Here is a 22,788-nt window from a genome sequence, read left to right as displayed (position 1 = left end):
CAAAAGAGCAAGCTATAGGGGAGTCAGGGTCTCAGCGGTTCCCATGCAGGGTTCCAGAGTAAGCTGGTTTATAGGTAGGGATTCAGGCCAGGCTGGAGAATATGAGTGCTCAACGAAGATCTCTTACCCAAAAACAATATACCCAGAAAGATACCTTGCAAAGACCATCAAGGCTTGAACAGGCCTTTCCTGAAAGTGAATAGCCAAGTGGCCTATTAGCCTGTAAAATCACAACAAATGCCATTAACTATCAGAGTCATCGTAAACACTGGAATCTCCTAGCACAGGTCCACTAGAGTGGCTAAGAGACAACAGCTGACAATACCTGGTAACTCATGGAGTAATGGAACTTGTGTATTGCTGGGAGTATAACCAGTTTGGAATGCCGACAATATCAGCTAGTGTTGAGCAAGCAGTGACCTCCCACCCTGGACTGCCTCCCAACAAGAAAGAGTACCAGGTGTGGTGGCGCACGCCTTTAATCCCAGCACTCAGGAGGCAGAGGTAGGCAGATCTCTGTGAGTTTGAGGCCAGCCTGGTCTATAAAGTGAGTCCAAGACAGGCAAGGCTGCACAGGGAAACCCTGTCTTGGGAAAAAAAAAAAATGAATGCTTTTTGTCTTCCAAAAGCCATGAAAGAGCTATGCAAAAAAACGTGGTGACGCAGCTTAGTTTTCAATACCATCAGCAGAAAGAGAAAATACTCAAATGTAGCAAATTAATATAAATCTATTATCACTGATGCTAATGACAAAAATGCCATGTAGTCTGGGTTCTTCTTGTTCACTAGTGTTTTCAGTGTTTGCCACCTCGAAAATGCCCTGGACGTAGTAGAGACTTGATGAATGTCAATTTAGTGACGTCACTTCAGGTTCCCTTGACTTCTAATGATGCCCGCTTTAGTCAGGTAAGTCTCACGTGCACATAAGTTCTTGTCGGGATCCCTATGGCTTGGGTCCCAGAACCCTGACTAGGGGCAGCGAGGGAATGAATAAAGGATAGACACACATACAGTGAGGCTGGGATTGGGTTGGGTTCTGATCACACCATAACCTGGGTCATCAGGGTGTTTATTGAGTAGAGCACAGGGGTTGGGGTGAGCTAATCTAGGTAGGGGGTCTCTGTAATGGAGCAGTCTCAGGCTGTGGCTATCCAGGAGGGGGAAAGCTGCAGTTGTTAGTCTTTGCACCCACTGATCAATTGTTCATAAAGACTCATACTCCCAAGAAAAGCCTTGCCACTCCTCTTGAGACTGTGCCGTGTGAGTAATAGTTGTTCCAATAGTTCCATTGGTCCAAGGTCTTACAGTTCTCAACATGGCTGTGCCTGTGTCAAAATACATATTCACTCAGGACTTTGCTTGCTCAGAGTTTCCACTGTTCCCTACAGGTCCTGCTCTATCTTTCTTTAATGTTTTACTTAAAATGTATTTGCTAGGGGTTGGTCTGGTGCTATGTATTCTAATGCTAATTACTGACCCCTAAGATCTGGTTGCACCCCAGATGGGTATATTCTCATGTACATCAAGTGATGGTGTGTAACTTCACCCCCAAATATCCCTGATTAGCTAATAAAGTTGCTGATAGCCTGGGTTGGCAGAAAAGAGATAGGTGGGGCTTAGGTTCCTGGGCTTAGAATCTGAGAGAGACTATGAGGCGAGAAAAAAGAGAGAGGAAGAAGATGTTGCATAAGGAAGGAAGAAAACGGAGAAAAGGAACGTGCCCTGATGGAGCAGATCCAGCCCAGATAGGACATACTGGCAAGTAGCTTGGGGTGTGTAGCTGGAAGGTAGCAAAATAGCTTAGAGGTCTGATATCTGCCCAGCTCTAGTGCTTTAAGCTTATAAAATAAATTGTAATCTCTCTGTGTCAATTATTTGGGGAATTATCAGGTTTAAAGAAAAACTCGGGAGGCAGAGGCAGGAGGATCGCTGTGATTTTGAGGCCAGCCTGGTCTACAAAGCGAGGCCAGGACAGCCAAGGCTACACAGAGAGACCCTGTCTCAAAAAACAAACAAACAAATAAACAAAAAACAAAACAAAACAACCAAGAAAAATTGTTGTTTTATTAATTTAATGTTACACATATTAGCGCTGTCTGTGTGGCTCGTTGGTAATTTGTTTAGCACACACATCCAAGCTCTGGCTTGGATCACTTGTACAAGAAAGAAAAGAGACAAGAGACAAGACAAGAAAACACAAGGCCATAAGCTCTCTCTCTGTCTCTGTCTCTGTCTGTCTGTCTGTCTGTCTGTCTGTCTCTCTGTGCATATATATGATATGTGTGTGCACACATGTGTATTTAGGTACAAGTGCCTATGTGTGAACATGTGGAGGCTTGAGGTTGACCCTTAAGATTTGAGATAGGGGGCCGGGCGTGGTGGCACACACCTTTAATCCCAGCACTCGGGAGGCAGACGCAGGCGGATTGCTGTAATTTCGAGGCCAGCCTGGTCTACAAAGCAAGTCTAGGACAGCCAAGGCTAACACAGAGAGACCTTGTCTCAACAAACAAACAAACAACAAAAAAGATTTGAGATAGGGTCATTAACTGGATCTGAAGCTCTGGTTGGCTACAATGGCTGGTGAATGGACTTCTAGAATCTTCTTCTCTCTGACTCCCAGGCCGGGGATTACAGGTGCCCAGACCAAGCCTGACTTATTAAAGTGGACAGTAGGGATCTGAACTCAGGTTGGCTTGCTTGCATACCAAGCACTTTATCCAACAAAACATTCTTTGTCCCCTGTGGTGTGTATTTTTAAAAAGTGGGCCATATCAGTATTCTGCTTATATGTGCATTTATGAGACTTAGATATTATCTAGTATTTCCTCCTGTAGATAAAGTACAATTTTCCTAATCCTTTTCATGCTGCTGGGCACCTCTAACCTTTTAGCTTTCGTTACACCAGTTTGGTTGCTTTTAAACCCTTTTTTTTTTTTTTGTTCCAGTATTTTTTGATGATCCCTAAAGGGTACATTCTGGGGCGTAGGGAAAGCCCAGCTGTGTGGTGTTATAAGAGATGAAGTGCCTGTTCTATGAATACAGTGTCACCAGGAAGACATGTGGCCCTTTCATTTGTCACCAAGGCACTTGGCGTCCATCGTTCCACTTCACGGTGCCTTTGAAGTTTATAATGATTCTTTGATGTTTTCTCCTTCCACGCTTGGCTAGTTGTTACTGCTCATACTTCTTTCCACTTGATGGATCAAGGCCTATGACTTTCTCTGAACAAAACTGTTTATCCAACATTTCCCCAGGGCTTAGCCAATTTAAACATTAAACAGACACACACAACATACACACACACACACACACACACACACACAGACACACACACACAGACACACACATACATACACAGGCACACACACAGGCACACACACAGACACACAGACACAGACACACAGACACAAACATACACACACACAGACACACACACAGACACACGCAGGCACACACACAGACACACAGACAGACACACAGACACAAACATACACACACACAGACACAAACATACACACACACAGACACACGCAGGCACACACACAGGCACACATACACATACACATGCACACACACAGGCACACACATACACACACACACACAGACACACACATACATACACAGGCACACACACAGACACACACAGGCACACACACAGACACACAGACACAGACACACAGACACAAACATACACACACACAGACACACACACAGACACACGCAGGCACACACACAGACACACAGACACACAGACACAAACATACACACACACAGACACACACACAGACACACACACAGACACACACAGGCACACACACAGGCGCACATATACATACACAGGCACACACACAGACACACACAGGCACACACACAGACACACAGACACAGACACACAGACACAAACATACCCACACACAGACACACACACAGACACACGCAGGCACACACACAGACACACGCAGGCACACACACAGGCGCACATACACATACACATGCACACACACAGGCACACACATACACACACACCATTTCATTTTACTGCAGGAGGTAAATAGACACTGATAATTTTGATTTCAATATCTGAGTTTAAATCCATCAGGTATTTAGCATTTGCTTTCTATCAGGAGAAAAAAAAAATATTTGTCTTTCCAAAGATAAGAGGTTATTATCAGTTAGTACTGCCACCTTTAAATCTAAATCTAAAATCTGAGGAAGAGGAACATGGGTGATGCACATTTTTTTAAGTTGTCTATTTCATACACAATACATTGTGTGTTATATTTGAGCAAGCAGATAAAAATGTATATGCAATTTAAGATGAAATGAAATGTAAACATAACAAAGAACAAGTAACTGAACCTAACAGATCACATCAGACCTTGACAAAATGTTTTTTTATCTATAAAATAAGCTGTGTAATATAGATAGCAGAGAAAGTAAAGGTATCCAAGAGTTTCTGCCTTTCTGTTTCATGGTTTTCCTTTTTATAGGATTTTTTTTTCTTGAAAGATAAATACGATGTTTTTTTTTGTGTGTGTGTGTGTGTTTATAAACATCACACTTTCAAGCCATTCTCAGGACAGGTTCCTTCTTTGGCTTTGCATGCACACCTGCCGGGAGGGGGCAGGGGCTAACTAAGAGGCACACCTGGCATGGAGGAGGGCTAGTTAAGATGCACAGCTGAGGGGCTGGAGAGATGGCTCAGTGGTTAAGAGCACCACCTGCTCTTCCAGAGGTCCTGAGTTCAATTCCCAGCGACCACATGGTGGCTCACAACCATCTATAATGTGATCTGACGCCCTCTTCTGCAGATAAAGCACTCATATACATGGAAGAAGGCTAGCTAAGAGGCATACCTGGTGGCATGGAGGGAGGGCTAGGTAAGGGGCACACCTGGCATGGTGGAGAGCTAGCTAAGATCTTGTTTTCTTTAGAACAAGTAGCCTGAGGCAGGGTTATAAGGAACCCCTGTTACTCTCTGAATGTCTCTAATTTCTCAGGTGGAATAAACTTTTCTCATATTGTATTAATTTCTGGCACAATTCTTGCACTTTGTAAAAAAGAAAAATGTCAAGGCACTGGGCAGTAATGTGTGGACTGAAGGATTGAATTAAGAGTTGCCAGGTTTAAGCACTTAACAGCCACCACATTCTACAGCTTGAGTGGCTCAAAGCCCTGGATGCTTCTATAGTCTCTTCCACAATCTTTTCTAGGCATCACAGTCTGTACAGGGTCCTCTTATTTGAAACTGGATCAAAAGCTCTATGGTGCCGGCTGTTTTAATGTTCTTGACTTCAATCTGTAACAGATGCCCCAGGCCACGCTCGAGGCTAAAAGCATGGGAGACCCTCAGTTAACAATTCATTACCACAGGCACGTGAGGAATCTTCATCCAAGACAAAAAAAACTTTCCTAGCTGATGACGTATGATGAGTGGGGAGGGGGGCACAGAGGGTGGTGGGGGGGCAGAGGGGGTGGCGGGGGGGGCACAGGGGGTGGCGGGGGGGCACAGGGGGTGGCGGGGGGAGGGCACAGGGGGTGGCGGGGGGGCACAGGGGTGGTAGGGGGGCAGAGGGGGTGGCGGGGGGGGGCAGAGGGGGTGGCGGGGGGGCACAGGGGGTGGCAGGGGGCAGAGAGGGTGGCGGGGGGGCAGGGGGGGCACAGGGGGTGGCGGGGGGACACAGGGGGTAGCGGGGGGGGGGGGGCAGTAGGGCATTGAATACAGTGGCCTTTATTGAAAGTGGGCCAAGACCAGGATGTTCAGACCAAGGACTGTCTGGAAGGCCACTGACTCCCTCTCAGGCACACTGGGAACTGGGGCAAACTGCTGTTATCTACTTGAGAGCCTGTCACTTGTGCAGTATATGAAATCATCTGTTCCTCGGAGTGCTAGTCACATAAGGACACAGCAAGCTAACAATGCCACCTTTAAAACTCTTCTCCCCAGAAATTTAGACCCAACAAGATAGGAAAGATGTCTATTTCAAATTTGACAAATACAAATAGCCAAATCACTATGAATGTGACGTCTGTATGAGTCATGATTGTCTCATGGTTCTCTCTGATGTATGTAGTTTGTTTTATTCATGTGTAATGAAATAAATATATATGTTTTTTAAAAAAAATCTCCATTATAAGAAAAACAAAAACAAAAAAACCAACTCCTCTCCCTTTGGCAGTCTACATGGTAATGTTGTAATTGGCTTGGAAGAAATGAATAAGTTCCAAAGAGACACTCATATCCCTCAATCCGGCTTTCAGATTCTTGAAACAATGGACTCCAAGAAACTGTATTTTTCTCCAGGAGTCTCCTGCTGGGAAAAGGAAAAAGGCTGAAGCCTGGACCAGCAGATGGTAGCTTGATTTCCAGAAAAGAGGTTTCTCATAGTTCTAATAACACGTCGGACCACCTTGCAGGATGAGGCTGGAATCCAGACTGTAGAGTCTGGGAAGCCTTCCGAGTTGGTTCAGAACACACACAGACACCGAGTTCTCAGAGCAAAGGAGATTTATTAGGCCAGAGGGACAAGGTGGGAGTTGCTGCTTCTGGATCAGACAAAGGCAGACAGCAAGCAGCGGGTGTCTCGGAAGAAGTGTTTTTTAAAGGGGGAGAAAGGGGAGCGTATGTAGGGTGAGTTGGTAAATCCTGAACGGACAGGTTAGCCAAGTAATGCATTTTTATCGATTGGTGGCCTTGGTGTCTTGATAGTTGGACCTTGGTGATCAGGCTCAGGAATGAGTCAGTGTCCAAATAAGAGAATGGACCTAGGGGGTTAGCTTTAGGAATAATAATAATAATAATAATAATAATAATAATAATAATAATAATAATAATAATACACCTTGATAGATACTGCTTAAATGATCACATCTCTGGCTCTCTAGTAAAGCTTTAATCTCACTTCAGGAACCCCCAAAATGTATTGAAAGGAGCTGCTGGGTCTCTGCCCTTTTTCCCAGTGTTGTAACATTGAATCAATGGGCTTTTCCTGCCTTTTACTATTAATTTGGCTGTTTTCGATCGGCTGAATCTGGCTTCACCTGGGGGTACAGACTGTGTCCCCCAAGTTTGTAACAGAAAGGGTATGGTAGGGAGACCGTGCGTTCTTAGTCTGACAGTACCACGAGTTCTTCCGGTGTTTCTAAGCAATGCACACACGCTCCTTATGGATGCTCCCTGTAAGCCGGGCCACCACTGAACGTCCTACCTTATCTTTAAGTTTACCTGTTTGCTTTTCTATTGGTAAGATTCAGTAAACGTTATATTTTTCTACCCCCCTCTAGATATGCTCTTTGGTGCCTCCGAAACCTGCCCAGGGGCCTAGCACAGCTGGGCTATGGGCCATTAGGCAGTTAGCAACTGCTTTCCAAAGGTGTTCTTTAACAAAAGTGATCCCCAACACCCCCCCAGCAGCTCATTCATAGAATGAAGAGGTCCTTACACTCCTGTTCACCCTTGCTTGTGAGCCAGGGCCAGGGTGAGCTTCACCTCACTGTTACTCTCGGGCACTCATGTGTTCGTGTATAGTCGTATTCAAGGGGGTTTCACCCAATTCAAATGGGCAGAGGCCATCCAATAGGATTTGACTCATAAGGGTTTGTGATCATTAAAATCAAGTAGTTTCATTTGTAGACTCAAAGAGAGTTGGGTTTTCTTTTTTAAAGATTTATTTAGCCGTGTGTGGTGGCCCACGCCTTTAATCCCAGCACTCGGGAGGCAGAGGCAGGTGGATCGCTGTGAGTTTGAGGCCAGCCTGGTCTACAAAGCAAGCCCAGGAAGCCAAGGCTACACAGAGAGACTCTGTCTTGAAAAACCAAAACAAACAAACAAACAAAACCAAAAACCCCCAAGATTTATTTATTGTGTATATATATATAATTTTCTGCCTGCATGTACACCTGTGGGCCAGAAGAGGGCACCAGATCTCATTATAGATGATTGTGAGCCACCATATGGTTTCTGTGAGTTGAACTCAGAAACCTGTGGAAGAGCAGCCAGTGTTCCTTAACCGCTAAGCCATCTCTCCAGCCTGAGAGTTGATTCTTGGTATCAGTTGCTCAGGAAGTTAACAAGGTCATTCTGCTTATTTCCCTGGACACCAGACCCAAATTCTCCTAAAAAAAAAAAAAAAATTACCTCTAGAAGAACAACTCCAAATGAGAGCTTAAGTCACCAACTACTACTGAGGTTTTAGATCACATATTCCTTCGCTGTAGGAGTATGCTATGCATTGCAGGATCCATAGCAGGGTACCTGTCCTTTTCGACCATGTACTGTTGGGATTCAGACCTGGGACAAGCAGCTGAGGTGCCTTTATAACCAAATATATATAACCAAACCATATATATATGCTCATCCCCTCTCTCTGCTTTCCCTCTCTCTTCCCTCTCTGTGCATGCACAATCTCTCTCTGCCCACCTGAGACTCCTCACTGCTTTTCTGTCTCCCTCTTCAGGCGACTTCCCTGGCCTGTTCCTTGGGACTGGTGACACCCGAGAGCTGTCCCCTAATAAACCTACATCTTATATATTCTAATTTGGCTTGAACTGGCTTACTTCCTCGGCCAAAGACTACCTATCACATACCACACCATTTCTCAAAGGGGTGAATATAAAGACACAGAGAAGTGCCTTTTTTTTTTAAACTGAGTTTTACAAGATTTACTTATGTATTAAATTTCCAGGCTTGAGCCGAGTGTGATGGCATATGCCTTTAATCCCAGCACGCAGGAGACAGAAGGAGATGGATCGCTGTGAGTTCGAGGCCAGCCTGGTCTACAAAGCAAGTCCAGGACAGCCAAGGCTACACAGAGAAACCCTGTCTTGAAAAACCAAATAAAATAAAATAAAAATAAATAAATAAATAAATAAATTTTTTTTCCCACATTTGGGAGCTGGAAAGATGACTCAGTTTGTAGAGTGCCTGCCTGAAAACCTGAAGACCTGAGTTTGGATGCTTATCACCTACATAAAAGCCAGGAGCAATGGACTGTGGACCATGGACTAAGACATCCCAAACTCCTGGAGAGAGGGCTCAGTGGTTAAGAGCACTCATTAGCTGTTCTTCCAGAGGACCCGGCTTCAATTCCCAGCACCTACACAGCAGCTCACAACTGTCTGTAGCTCCAGTTCTGGGGGATTCAACATCCTCACACAGATAAAAATACAAGCAGAACACCGATGCATCTAAACAGACAGACAGACAGACAGACAGACAGACATCCCAAACTGAACCAAAATAAACCTTTCACCTTTTTGGGCTTATTGCTTCGGGTGCTTTGGGAAACTACTGGAAAACTGACTACCACAAGTGTACGAAGGGTTTGTCTTTTAAATGTCTTGACAAATGTGTGTGTGTGTGTGTGTGTGTGTGTGTGTGTGTGCACGCGTGTGCTGGAGGTTGAACATGCATGTAGGCATGTTCTCTGTCAGCTACACCCCAGACCCTACATTGCTTCTCTCCTGAGCCTATAGTTCATTTCAGCTCTGGGGGTGTCGGGGACGGGGTGGGGAGAGAGGACAGGACAGGCCGAGGTAGGCAGGGGAATAAAGCAAACTTATTGTCTCGCTCTCCAAATGAAGCAAAACTCTAAAGCAGAGTCATGCTTAAGCCAGCAACTTAGACTATAACCAGTGTTTACATGTTGAGGCCCAAACAAGTAAGAATAAGAAGAAGTTGGGACTCTGTCTGGCGGAGCACTTGTCTAGCATGTCCAAGGCCACGGGCTTAAAAAAAAAAAAAAAAAGAATTATTTTAAAGCATCAAAAGACTCAAGTTCTCCAATGAGTAAATAATGTTCTCTGTCAAAATTCAAAGGATTTCCAACAAAGTGAAGAAAAAAATGGTTTCCTCATCATATCTAGGAGTTGTTACCCACAGTTCTTGCCTAGCTATATTTTCAGGCCCCATACTGACTGACCCTCTGTACACAAAGCCCCGACACACTGTGTATCCCCTCCGAAAAACAAAGTCAAAAACAGCAAGACAAGCAGGAATTCAAAAGATATCCACGGAAGAAGAGAAGACCATTCCCCAAATTCAAGAGCCATGCAAACAATTTAAAATACTCAAAACAATTTCCTTTTTTTTTTTTTCTCTCTCTCTCTCTCTCTCTCTTGAGCCTGAGGGAATTCATTGAGAAAGGAGTTTATGATGTGCTTTTGTGGTACAAAAATGCTATCTTGTACTAAGGAGGCGTCTTATGACATGTTTTTAAAAACATAAACCAAGGCAAGATTTATCTGAGAAAAACCACCTGAGATACCTCAGTGCAAAGGGCGGAGTTGGGGGGGGCTGTGGGGTGGAGCAAAACATGGTCTCCGCATGTGCTGTGCAATATTTTGCTGATACATTTTCAGTACACTTGAAACATTTTCAGTGGGTCAGGAAAGACGCATTAAATACAAAGAGAAACTGCCAATGTGTAACAGAATCCAAGATAAAGTTAACAGAACGGGGTTGTAAACAAGGCTGTATTGGCAGAACTGCTCAAGAGGCCAGAGCTGGTCCCAGAGAGGGTACAGAGTGTCTTGGGGACCGACTGAAACAATTAAAGAGCCCTGTTGCCACAGGAAATCAAAGATGGTGTTGGCATGTATGCATGATACCGCCAGTCCCCTACGAGAATATAGTAGCTTCCAGTCACAGACCTGCTCACCTGGGCCACTAGGGGGCGTGATACAGGGAAGGGAGATTGCCAGACTGACCAGGCCACAGAGGATGAGGAGGCCATTCTTTTACATAACCTCTTCAAGTTTGGCATGGCAAGACACAGAGTGTTGTGTAACCCCTCGGCCTCCCAGGCTCTAAGCCGGCTGCCAAGATCCAGACGAACACTGTGCTCTCAGAACGCAGAGTTTGTTCTCTCTGCTCATAAACCCAAACTCTTCGGATGTAACACAGGAGGGGAACCTCGACTTTTTGTTGCTGTTCTTTGCTGTGTTTTGTTTCAGGGAGCCACAGGGATCTTTTGTCTAAACGTATGCTGATATAAGAGGGACCATAAACTTGCCCGTCTGCAGGCCAGTGCACACAGCGGACTTGCAAAGACTGCTGTGCCTGATCTTTCCTGGTGGTCTCATGAGACCTGGAAGTAGCCTCACCTTTGCCAGCCTTTTGTCTGAGGCTGAAGATTTCAGCTGTAGCAGCCCCCCTGCAGCAGTCGGGGTTAGGGGCAGCCTGAGGCCTGCTCTAGTCAGCCAGGGCAAGCCATACTTGGGGTGTCAAGTGGTCAGAGGACAATTCTCATCTGGGGTCATTGGTTGGATCTAGGAGCCCAAATAATATAAGGGAAAAACACAAACATTTCATTTAATCTACATAGACATGGGCGGGGGGCGGGGGGGGCTTCACAAGAGACTGAAGTCTAAAAGAAACGACTAAAGGCCCGTATTTTTGTACTTTTAGATAATGAATAATAAATCTGTGAAAGAACAGCAAGACAAATGGATCTCTAGACTAAGGTACTACACTCTGTGTTTTTAAGAGATATACGCAGACAGGGTGTAATTCGAGAGTAATTTCACAGTGTATTTATTCAAGTTAGACTCCTAACTAGCTGCAGTTAGCGGTCTCTGGCTATCATATGCCCTGGGTGTGCGAAGGACATCTCTGAAAAGGATGGCCAGGGCTTGCTGCATATGGGCACGGGCAGGCCGGATGATCTTTTCTAAAACTGTGTGTTTAGGTTGTTGGACTACTGCTTTATTCATTTAGCATATGTTTTTAGAAACCCAGTACCCTTTCAAGAAGCATATTAGTAACAGCTTCTTGTTCTGTGCCTGGAGATGTAGCTCAGCCATTAAGAGCACTGGCTGCTATTCTAGAAGGATCTGGGTTCAGTTCCCAGCATCCACACTGTGGCTCACAGCCATCTGTGACATCCGTTCCAGAGGATCTGACCCCCTCTTCTGGCCTCTGAGGGCACTGCATACACACGATGCACAGGCATTCATGCAAGCAAAATGCGTCATACAAGGAAAATAGGAATAGATAACAACAGAAAAAAATATTTGTTTCCCTGTTTTCCTTCTTAGAAATATTTCTTGTTTTCTATAACTTCAGGTTTCATTGCTTTTCTTCTTTTTGAAAATCTTTATTTTGCCTTTTTTAAATATCTGAAGCATGTGGGAAGTTTCTTTTACTGAATTCCAGTTTGCCAGCATCTTATAAGATTTTGTTTTCTTATTTTTAGGTTTAAGAAAATTCCATTTTGTGTTCCTGATTCTCTAAGTTTAGATGAATGATATTTCATAGACAGTAGAGGAATTTTCAGAGGAGATATTTCCGCTTGTCAGTATTAATATCTAACAGCTTGTATGTAAAAAATCTTAAATTCTGACCTAATTTTACTTGACATTTCTGGGAGCTTGCCTTGAGATGTCAGAATGCTAGCTACTGATCTGGAAGGAACTAAGACGTCCAATCCCAAGGTCACTCTATAGGTCCTGGCCACATTTCACCCAGAAAAATGTGATGGGCCCGCAGATTCCCTTTGAACAATAAGAACTGCCCACACTGTGCAGTTGGGACCAAGCACACGGAGATGCAGAGGGTCTGGCAACGCTGGGGTGAACTCCTGTGAGGTCACTACTGACTATGACCTCTTGTTTGAGATTTCTTGCTGGTCCCATTGCCACCTATTACTTTTCGAAGTATAGTGTCATTCAGAGGAATGTCGGCTGTGGTCCCTGGGAACACTGCTGTGGGAGCCCGTGGCTCAATCCTTCCCTTCCTTCTGCAGAGCTCTCTTTCCCCCAGAAGGGCCCAAGTCCCTTTCTCAGCTCCTTAGAGACCTTGTCCTGGTCAGCATGGCTCCTCCTCTCCTGCTGCTCCTGCCTTCCTCTCTACTCTTCAGAGAGTATGGAAACAGGCCATTGTGCCCCACGTTTCCTGAATAGCTAGTCTACAGAAGAGCAATGTTACGCATGGGGCTTAATCCCTGGGAAGATGTCAACAACTGCTTTTTAAAAAAAAAAAATATTTATTTATTTATTTATTTATTATGTATACAGTGCTCTGCCTGCATGTACACCTGCAGTCCAGAAGAGGGCATCAGATCACATTATAGATGGTTGTGAGCCACCATGTAGTTGCTGGGAATTGAACTCAGGACCTCTGGAAGAGCAGATTGTGCTGTTTATGCCTGAGCGCTGCTATTTTTTTTATTTTAATTTTTATTTCAATTTAATTTTAATTAATTTATTTTTTAATATAGTAAGGAAGGGTCAGATGGATAAATACTAATGTTCTGGGATTTGTTCAATGTATTTTAAGTTTATTTTGGATGTATGGGTGTTTTGCCTGTGGAGGTCAGAAGAAGTGTTGCTGATCTTCTGCAATTGTAATTACAGGTGGTTGTGAGCCTCCATGCGGGTGCTGAGAACTGAACCTCTGTCCTCTGGGAGAGCAGCAAGCGCCCTTAACCGCTGAGTCATCTCTCCAGGTTCTTGTTCTATATTTTTAAGATTATTATTTTAATTTGCATAAGAGTTTTTCTTAAAAATTATTTTCTCAGTTAGAGCCAGAAATTTTATATCTCCCCAATCATAAGTATGAAGACAATGGCATGCTCTGACATACTTAGGGTTTCTATTGCTGTAATTAAACACCATGACTACGAGTGATTCCAGGAAGGAAGAGTTTATTTCAGCTTACAATTCTACATCACAGTCCATCATAGAGTGAACCGGGGCAGGAACTCCAGGAGCCTGGAGGCAGGAGCTGATGCAGAAGCCATGGAGGGGTGCAGGGGCTGATGCAGAGGTCATGTAGGGGTGCAGGGGCTGATGCAGGGGCCAGGAAGGGGTGCAGGAGCTGATGCAAAGGCCAGGAAGGGGTGCAGGAGCTGATGCAGGGGCCAGGAGGGGTGCAGGGGCTGATGCAGAGGCCATGGAGGGGTGCAGGAACTGATGCAAAGGCCATGGAGGGGTGCAGGGGCTGATGCAGAGGCCATGGAGGGGTGCTTCTTATGGCTTGCTCTCCATGCTTGATTCCTAGTAGCACCCAAGACCACCCGCCGAGGCTCCTCCCACTTCAATCATCACCCAATCAATGAAGACTCCCCTACAGTCTTGCCTATATACCAATCTTATGGAGGCATTTTCTCAGGTGTGGGTCCCTCTTGTCAGACAACTCTAGCTTTTCTCAAGTTGGCGTCAAATTATCCAGCACATGTCCTTAACACTGATGCAGAGACTCAGGCATATGTGTGTGTACATGCACTAGATGCTGGTCTGGTGAAAGCTGCGTGAGAATTTACTCTTGGGCGTTAGGCTCCTGTAACTCAGGGGCAGTTTAGCAACCTGAGTTGGGAAGGTTGGCTATGTCCAAGTGGCATTTGCCACAGCTAATGACATTCTGCTAGTGAATTCCGCTAGCCTCATGACGTGGTGTCTGAGCTCTGGGCTTCACAACAGCCCCAGAGTAGGTGGTTCCACTGCCCGTGGTGCTGAGATAGCTTCAACCTGTCTCAGGCACGCTTCCCTTGTCCCTTACCCCGAAATCCTAACTGGTAGTAATTCGCCAAGTACACTTTCTGAAGAGCCTTGGATTTGCAGGGTCTGGCATCTGTTTTCCATTCTTCATTTTGTCTTGTCATTTCCTTTAATTGGGGCAAAGTCAACCAAAGTTCACCTTATCCCACACCTCTTGGTTTTAAAACAATCTTGCCTTCACGGGAGTAGGCTGGTAGGCGAGACAGTGTTCTGGATAAGACATTGTCCTTTTTTGAGGTGGTACCACAAGACCCAGATTGAAGAGTGACTTGAAAAGCTACTTGCGCTTTCCTCTCATCCTCAGACACATATGGGTCAGAGACCCTGAGAGCTGAAGAGCCCATTCTGGGGTCCCTGTGTCCTGTGCACGGTTCCCCAACGATCAGCTCTGGACAGCATCCTGATGTCACTTGAAGCAGGAGAGGTGTCTGCTCTCTTGGGAACACATAGTTTCACACCCTTACACACTCCAGCTATGAGCTCTGTCTGCGCTTCCAGCCAGTCACTGTAGTGATCAAGGTGGAGCAATGGCAGCCTCCCGTCCCCGCCCCCGCCCCCGCCCCCCTCCCACCCCAACCCCCGTGGCTGCAGGAGTCCGGGGTATCTCTCAAAGCCGCAGTGGCCTCAGTGTTCAGAGTCGCAAGCACAGCCAAGATACTAAACACGAAACCAATTGGTATTCTACCTGTCCTTTGTCCTTGGATAGGTCGGTTTTATTGTTCCTGTAAACATCGTTCCTTATTTGTTTTTCAAATTGGCCAGGGTCGTGCCCTTCCAGCAACGGGACTAAACAGGGTGTCCTGTTTTGGGCTAGCAACAGGTTGAGTGACAAGAGGAAGGGAAAGAAAGAGAAATCGAAAAGAGAGAGGGGTAGGGGAGAGAGAAATCGTTGCATTTCCAACATCTGGCCTCTCTCCAAGGACACTAACAGTTTAGGGGGAATGGGGAGAAAAGGAGGAGGCAGCGGCTGCACGACGCATGCCCCGCAGACCGTGTAGAGCCACACATCAAACTTTAGGGATTGGATCCAAACTTTATTCCTGGGCGGGGATGAGGTGGGGTGGGGTGGGGTGGGGTGGGGTGTCACACAGCCAAGGCTACTGAGATTTGTCTCCGCCTTGTTTTGGGACTGAGTGGTTTAGGGTTGCAAGCTGAAAGACCCGGAAGCCTACCCTAGCAGGGACGGGGCGGAGCCTTTGGAGGGCCAACTCACTACCAACCCTGCTGCTTCTCTCCGTGCACCAGGTCATAGTCACAGTTTACTCAGCTCCGCTTAAGGCAGACAGACAGCACCAGCAACATGCCTATGACGCTGGGTTACTGGGACATCCGCGGGGTGAGAGAGAGGTCTGACAGCCGAGAGCGATGGGGATTGGCCGGGAACACGCTGAGTACTTGGGAGAAATGCATCTTCCTTGTTACGGCAGGCCTTGCTGGATTGTTCTGCCTGTACCTGTCAGCACTCAGGGTGTTTGAGACTCTATCTCTGTCTCTGTCTCTGTCTCCCTCCACCCCCTTCCCTCCCCCCTCTGCTGTTAGATCAAGTGTAGAGGTTCAAATACAGAGGAGGTCATGTCATCAGGGGCCAGTGCCTCTCTGATCAGTCTTGTCTTCTAGTTGTGTCACGCCATCCGCCTGCTCCTGGAGTACACCGACTCAAGCTATGAGGAGAAGAGATACACCATGGGGGACGGTAATGACACCATCTTGGTCAGACTCTTACCTGACTTTTTCTGATTGGGGTGCGCCTGGCCCCTTGTTGCCCAGCTCTGCGGAGCTCTTGGAGCTAGAACTGGCGAAGGTCTACGCCTTCGCGAAAGCCCTGCGAAGGAAGTTTGGTTTTCCAATGCAGGGCTCTCTGGCTTTTCCTCCATTTGTAATTTAGCATTTGACCAAACCTTGTGTAAGCCTTAGAGATGGAGGGTCCCCAGTCCCAACCAAGCAAGCACTCTTCATCCCTGCAACTTTGGAATGTGAGACTCAGTGTGAGAGGTTGCAGATTCGCTCTTTGGGGTGGGGGTGGGGGTGGGCTTGCCTGAGTCCTTGGTCGGGTCCCTGCAGGAAGTTGGGGACTAGGGATGGATTCTTTTCTCATCCTCTTCTCCATCACAGCTCCTGACTATGACCAAAGCCAGTGGCTGAGTGAGAAATTCAAGCTGGGCCTGGACTTTCCCAATGTAGGTGCAGCGAAGGGGAGGTTTGGGGGAGGCATGGTGCCCTCACCTCATCTCCTCACCTGGCTGAGGGATGGAATCAGGGCTTCTGTTCTCCTGCTCCCATCTTTGTTGGTTGCACAGTGTTTCTGTGATGGGCCGTGTCCTAGCCCTTTCATTCGGTGTGCAGGGTGTTCTTGGTGGGGGCTACCCCTGCTAGCCACACAGAATGCCAGGCCCCATGTCTGTCCTTTTTCAGAGAAGAGATGCTGAGACCTCATATCCCATCTCACTGTCCCTGCTTGTCCTTCCAGCTGCCCTACTTAATTGATGGGTCACACAAGATCACCCAGAGCAACGCCATCCTGCGCTACCTTGCCCGCAAGCACTACCTGTGTGAGTGGAGCAGCCTGCAGGATGGGGTGGTGGTGGTCATCTCCCTGGGCTTGGCTGGGGTGGGGTGCTGAGGGTGAGTCTGTGTGTGTGCTGCAGGTGGGGAGACAGAGGAGGAGAGGATTCGTGTGGACATTGTGGAGAACCAGGTCATGGACACCCGCATGCAGTTGGGCATGCTCTGCTACAGCCCTGACTTTGTGAGTACCCCAGCAGATGGGGAAGGCAGGGTTCAGAGTTAAAGTCTTACGGTCACCTCTCTATTGGTCAGGCTCAGCATTTGATTCAAGCAATACTGATTCTCCAAGGACTTAGTTATCCCAGCGACCAAGGAGCCTTAATGACTCCAGAATCTTGCCAAATAGACACTGTGGGTCAGTTTCCACCACTCTTAGGGTACAGTTGGAGTCTACGGGCTAGAAATACAGTTTTTAAACATTAGGTATAAATCAAAGTCCCTTTCAGTTTTGACCTTTAATTTCCATAGGTCCCTCTGTCTCAGCTGTTCATGTCATCTGTCTGCTCCTAGAATATGGAGCTAAAATAAAGAAATGGGGGGCGGGCTGTTACATACCCTGGCCTCAGACATCTGCCAGGCTATTTCTCCAGAACTGTAGTTCTCCTGCCTTTAGTAGGAGGAGCAGGAATCAGGACCACCTCCCAATAGGCAGCTCGAGGTTGAACAGAAGGTTGCCATCTCTGACCTTCCTTCCTTTCAATGCTAAACACGCCCTCACTTTATTAAAAAACAAAAAAACAAAAAAGCAAAAACCACCGCACTATCCGCTGTTCTGCCATCCACTAAAAGAGCTTGGCCTTTCCTCCTGAGCTCTTTCAGTACTTTGCTTCTTTGACTGTGCCAGCCATCTGAGTCTGGGGTGTGCAGGATCATAGGCACCTCTGAGTCCGGCCCACAGGAGCTGATTGGGGCAATAAGTGAACTTCAAAGACAGTGATGTCTTCCTGGCTGACTTCTCATCCCCTCCAATGAGACCCGATGCCGTAGAAGCCTAATCAGTAGCGACAAATTAACCTAAAATCTGTAAACTGATTAGGGCCCAGCCTTGAGAAGGTGCACACTCTCCTCCATGGTCTTGTGAGGCCAGCCTCTGCCAGGGAGCCTGGGTCTCAGGGTGGTGACTGTTGTTTTCTGCTTCAGGAGAAACAGAAGCCAGAGTACTTAGAGGGGCTCCCTGAGAAGATGAAGCTCTACTCCGAGTTCCTGGGCAAGCGGCCATGGTTTGCAGGGGACAAGGTAAAGGAGGGGGTGGGGAGGAGGAGTCACCATTCTTCCCAGGCATCAAAATTCAGCGTGCTCACCCTGGACTTCCTGCAGATCACCTACGTGGATTTTCTAGCTTATGACGTCCTTGACCAGCACCGAATATTTGAGCCCAAGTGCCTGGATGCGTTTCCAAACCTGAAGGACTTCCTGGCCCGTTTTGAGGTGATGCCCTGATCCTGGTTCCTCTCGGATGCCCTTCTTCCCTTCCGCCTTTCCAGGATGATGGTCTAATCTTTTAAGAGAATTCTTAGCAGTTTTTGAGCACTGGCTTTCCGTGAGGACCTGTGCTCCAGCATCAAATTTATCACTGCACAATTCCTATTGGGTGGATAGAATTATCAGACCCCTAACATAAACAGACTGGAGGGTAAGTCACTTGCTCAAGGGCTCAATGCCCACCCAAGGAGGCCTGTTCTGTGTGGGCCTCTGATTTCTATGGGAAGCACTCGAATGGCTTAGTGTTTTGTGCTGAAAACAAAACAAAACAAAACAACAACAACAAAAACCACTTCAAGCCTTTGTTCAGCCAGAGTTTCCTGTCTGGGACCCTTTTGAGAAGTGGAAGGTGACGGAAGTGTGTAAGCAGCTGGCTTGGACATTGGGAAGGCAAGGGATAGCAGGGTTCGTGTGCAGCATTATGACACAGGGGGTCTTCATGGCTGACCCACAGAGCACTTTGCTTCTCACATCCCGGCTGTGGGAGCTCAGGGCTGTAAAGTGTTGGGACTGAGAGGACAAACGGAGCCCTTGTTGGAGCGTTATCTCTTATTATGGTAGGGGACTTTCTCCCTGCCCTGCCCACCCCCCACCTTCTGATATTCCAGTTCTATTTGTGGGATGAGGTCATACACTTAGTTCAACACCTGTTGCTGACATTGCCGGGTCACAGAGGACAGGCCTTTCTGGACCCTCATCCTGGGACACAGTGCTGGGCACACTAGACAGTGAAGTGTATGTAGTGTCACGTGGGTCACAGAGCCAAGCCTGAACCTCATCTCATAGCGGCTCTGATGGCACACCCAGGCCCCTGTGTTTGACACCCCTAAAAATCTACTTTATTAGAAATTTCATAATTTGAAACATTAACTTGATGGTTTTTTTTGTTTTTTTTTTGTTTTTGTTTTTGTTTTACGCCTGGAATTTGTTTTCATTTCCCACTTCCTATGAAGCTATGTGCTTTCTCAGCCAGTTCTCATCAGCTCAGCCTCTGGTCCAAGTTGTACTGGGGATTATGCAAGAGCTGGCATCCCTGTCTGGAGAGGGGAGGGGAAGGGGGGTCTGAAATCTGCTGCCTGAGGCCTCGTGTTCTGGCTTGTTGCAAGCTGGCAGTCCTAGATTTTAGAGTTCCTCCTCAGCAGTTATCTGGGAACTAAATCTTGGAAAGAATTCAGGCGGGCTTGAGTGAATTTGGCCTGGCCCCTATGTTAGAGCTAGAGCTAAGTTTGGTTGAGGTATAGTAATATTGGACTCAGGTACCAGGTAGAGAAATCTGGACTTTCTACTCTCAGGGAATCAATCAGAGCCCTGGCTTGCCTTTCCTGACAGGCCTCATGCCCTCTTAAGATACTTCTATTCAGGATTTGCTGAGTCATTGGGTGAGATCTGGGCTCCTTTTCACGCATGCCCTTCAAACTCCTTTTTTCCCTGCTGGCTCTTTCCTCTATGTGCAAATACAGGCAGGAGCTTCCCTGTGGAAAAATTGAGTGTGTCTGCACACAGTGGCAGGGCTGCGTGAATAGGAGGAAGTTGCTTCACCTCTCTGCACTTCAGGTCTCTTCCTGATAAATGACCAGTTAGTTAGGACTGATCTTGCAGGCTCATTGAGTGGTGTTTTTTTTGTTTTGTTTTGTTTTGGTTTTTCAAGACAGGGTTTCTCTGTGTAGCCTTGGCTGTTCTGGACTTGCTTTGTAGACCAGGCTGGCCTCGAACTCACAGAGATCAGCCTGCCTCTGCCTCTCCATTCAGGCCTGGCTTTGAGTGTTTTGTTGTTGTTGTTGATTTGGTTTTTTTTTTTTTTTTTTTTTTTGGTTTTCTGAGACAGGGTTTCCCTATGTAACAGCCCTGGCTGTCTTGCAACTCATTTTGTAGTCCAGACTGCCCTGGAACTCACAGACGGATCTGCCTGCCTCTGCTTCCCCAGTGCTGGGATTAAAGGTGTGTGCCAGCACTGTCCAGCCATTGAGTGTTTTTACCCCCCAAACATATGGTGTGCTATCTAGAGGACACAGAACCCCCATGGTAGTGCTGTTTCTTCATCTGATGTCCTTCTTAAGGTGGAGCACTAGGACAAGGAATTTGAGGTGACTCTTTTCCAGAGCTGAGGTTGACTGCTCTGCTCCAGACCTTAGGCCCACATGGATTGCATGGGGTTGAGCTGGTCAGGCCAGTGGGGCTGCAGGCCTGAGCTTTGCTTTCTCCTTTGTACTGACAGGCTCTGAAGAAGATCTCTGCCTACATGAAGTCCAGCCGCTTCCTGTCAGGGCCCATCTATTTGAAGATAGCCCAATGGGGAAACAAGTAGGAGGTTTATGGGTATCCCTGTGGGCCCTTGGCCTGGGGCACATCTGGGTCCCTGGACCCCTGCATCAGTCTTCCCATTCCTTCTCCTACTTCCATTCTCCTCTGATAGGCCTTTACAGCTCCCCCTTTCCACTCAGCCTCTCCTTACGTCAAGCCTCTGTCCGCTCTAGCTCCTCACTCTTCCAGTCCCTTCCTCCCGTTTCCTGTCTTTGCCCTGGATCCTTGTCATCCTCAGCTCAGGTGGGGGTGATGACAGGATGCTCTTGACTCTGTGGCTCCCCAGCACTGCTGTCTTATGTGCAGGAAGCTATCATTGCGTGAGGCTGCCCCACACTGCCAGGAAGACCAGTCCCCTAGTTTGCAGACCCTGGTCCCCAGTATTGGACCATCCAGCCCTGTCTGATCCTTAATAAAGTCTGAGCCACATTTGCTCTGTGTCTTACTGTCTGTGCCTCTCAGGACAGATGGCATTGACTTTGTTGGGTGGTCTTTTTTCTTTAGTGCACAGAAGGGACAGGGATGTTGGGGGAGCAGAGGAGGGAGAGGATCTTGATGGCCACACAAAGTATAACATTGGTACAGCCATTAATTTTGTATTGCCCACCCTGGGATTCCAATAGGAGGAGGCTGTTTCTGTGCTGGGTGTTGGAATTACAATTTTTTTTTTTCTGTGCCTTCTCTAGCTCCCAAATAATGAAACGGAGACCAGTTAGATTTATTAATAAGCTTCAAGCACCATAACTGGGCAGATATTGCTCTATTCTAAGCTGTCCACTGTAGGCTTTGATCTTTTTGTTTTTTGTTTTTTGTTTTTTTTCCTCAAACCTATTTTATTTGGGGTTCTTTAATGAGTTTACTTTCCTTCCAACCCACCTACCTTAGACAGGAGAGAAAAGAGGTTAACAGGGTCAACAGAAGTAGACCTTTTTACCCTCAGTTCCTTGGGCTGATTCCACTCTCCACGGTCAGTATTCCAGCAGACCCTTTAAACAGCTAACCAGAAATTCAGAAAACGTGACTGTGACCGCAGCAGCCAGCACCCAGAGCAGCAGCTGGAACCCGGAACCTCAAAGTGTTCTCTGCAGCTTTTCCCTCTAGGAGCATCTCGAAACGAGGCAATGAACAGCCAAACAATATGAAGCAGCATGAAAGCCCAAAGCCACGCCTCTGGTTTGGAGCTCATACATATCTCCTTTCAGAGTCTGTATCAGGATGTTCATCAGTTGGCAAAACCATGACCCACCTGGCTGGGATAGTTCCCCCTTCCAGCAGAAAAATATCATGTGCCCTCTCACAAACCTGTTTCTATCAGACAGACATCACAGGTCCTCACACAAGCCTGTTTCACATCCTACACTTGGGATCAAAACAAAACTGTTTACATTCCCTACAGTCTATGCTCGTCTAACCTAGCCACATGCCCTGGTACCTGTCCTCTAGTTCCTCCCTGGTCACTCCTGCTCCTTCTTTGTTCCCATAGCAACTCCTCCATGGTGACCTCCTCTTCGTGGCATGGCGACCTTCTTCTCATCCTCCCCCTTCCCCTCTCTCCCCTTGCCCCCGGCCCCCCCCCCCCCCCCCCCGCAAACTGAGAAGGGAAGTCCCGCCTACTGTCTCTTCTGTCCAGTCATAGGCTCTTCAGCTTCTTTATTAACCAGCCAGAGATAACTGGGGAGTGAGTTTTACACAACATCCTGACAGGAGATTCCTCAGTAGCAACGGCAATACCAAGATCTGTTAGCATTTAGCTCACTGCCAGTTCAGCAATTAAACTGAATATAGAGAAACACACCTTCATATAATGTGAGTGAAGGTCACCTCTACAGCCTTTTTGTCCAAAAACTGTTTTTTCCTCTAACATCAATAAACTACATACAATAAGAACAACTATGGGGCTGGAGAGATGGCTCAGAGGTTAAAAAAGCAGCTTCTGCTGAG

The 22,788-nt window shown here is 46.9% G+C and overlaps 1 protein-coding gene across 2 annotated transcripts in view; it reads left to right on the top strand.

Moving 5' to 3' along the window:
* The window catches only part of LOC127206625 (glutathione S-transferase Mu 2), an 80,796-nt gene extending 59,923 nt beyond the window's left edge, over positions 1-20,873 (top strand). Inside the window, exons 1-8 of one of the 2 annotated variants that reach the window (XM_051165960.1) lie at positions 15,643-15,835; positions 16,117-16,192; positions 16,612-16,676; positions 16,967-17,048; positions 17,145-17,245; positions 18,205-18,300; positions 18,382-18,492; positions 20,762-20,851. In XM_051165960.1, coding sequence (XP_051021917.1) covers positions 15,800-15,835; positions 16,117-16,192; positions 16,612-16,676; positions 16,967-17,048; positions 17,145-17,245; positions 18,205-18,300; positions 18,382-18,492; positions 20,762-20,851 — 657 coding nt within the window. In that variant the 5' untranslated portion in view covers positions 15,643-15,799. Of the gene's footprint in view, positions 1-15,642; positions 15,836-16,116; positions 16,193-16,611; positions 16,677-16,966; positions 17,049-17,144; positions 17,246-18,204; positions 18,301-18,381; positions 18,493-20,761 lie in introns of those variants that run through there. The other variant, XM_051165958.1, reaches the window with a different exon arrangement.
* The last annotated feature ends 1,915 nt before the right edge of the window (positions 20,874-22,788 follow it).

Source organism: Acomys russatus, chromosome 23 (genome assembly GCF_903995435.1).
Source record: "Acomys russatus chromosome 23, mAcoRus1.1, whole genome shotgun sequence".
NCBI lineage: Eukaryota > Metazoa > Chordata > Mammalia > Rodentia > Muridae > Acomys > Acomys russatus.
Note: the sequence above shows the minus strand (reverse complement) of the source record. Positions and strands in the feature narration are given on the sequence as shown.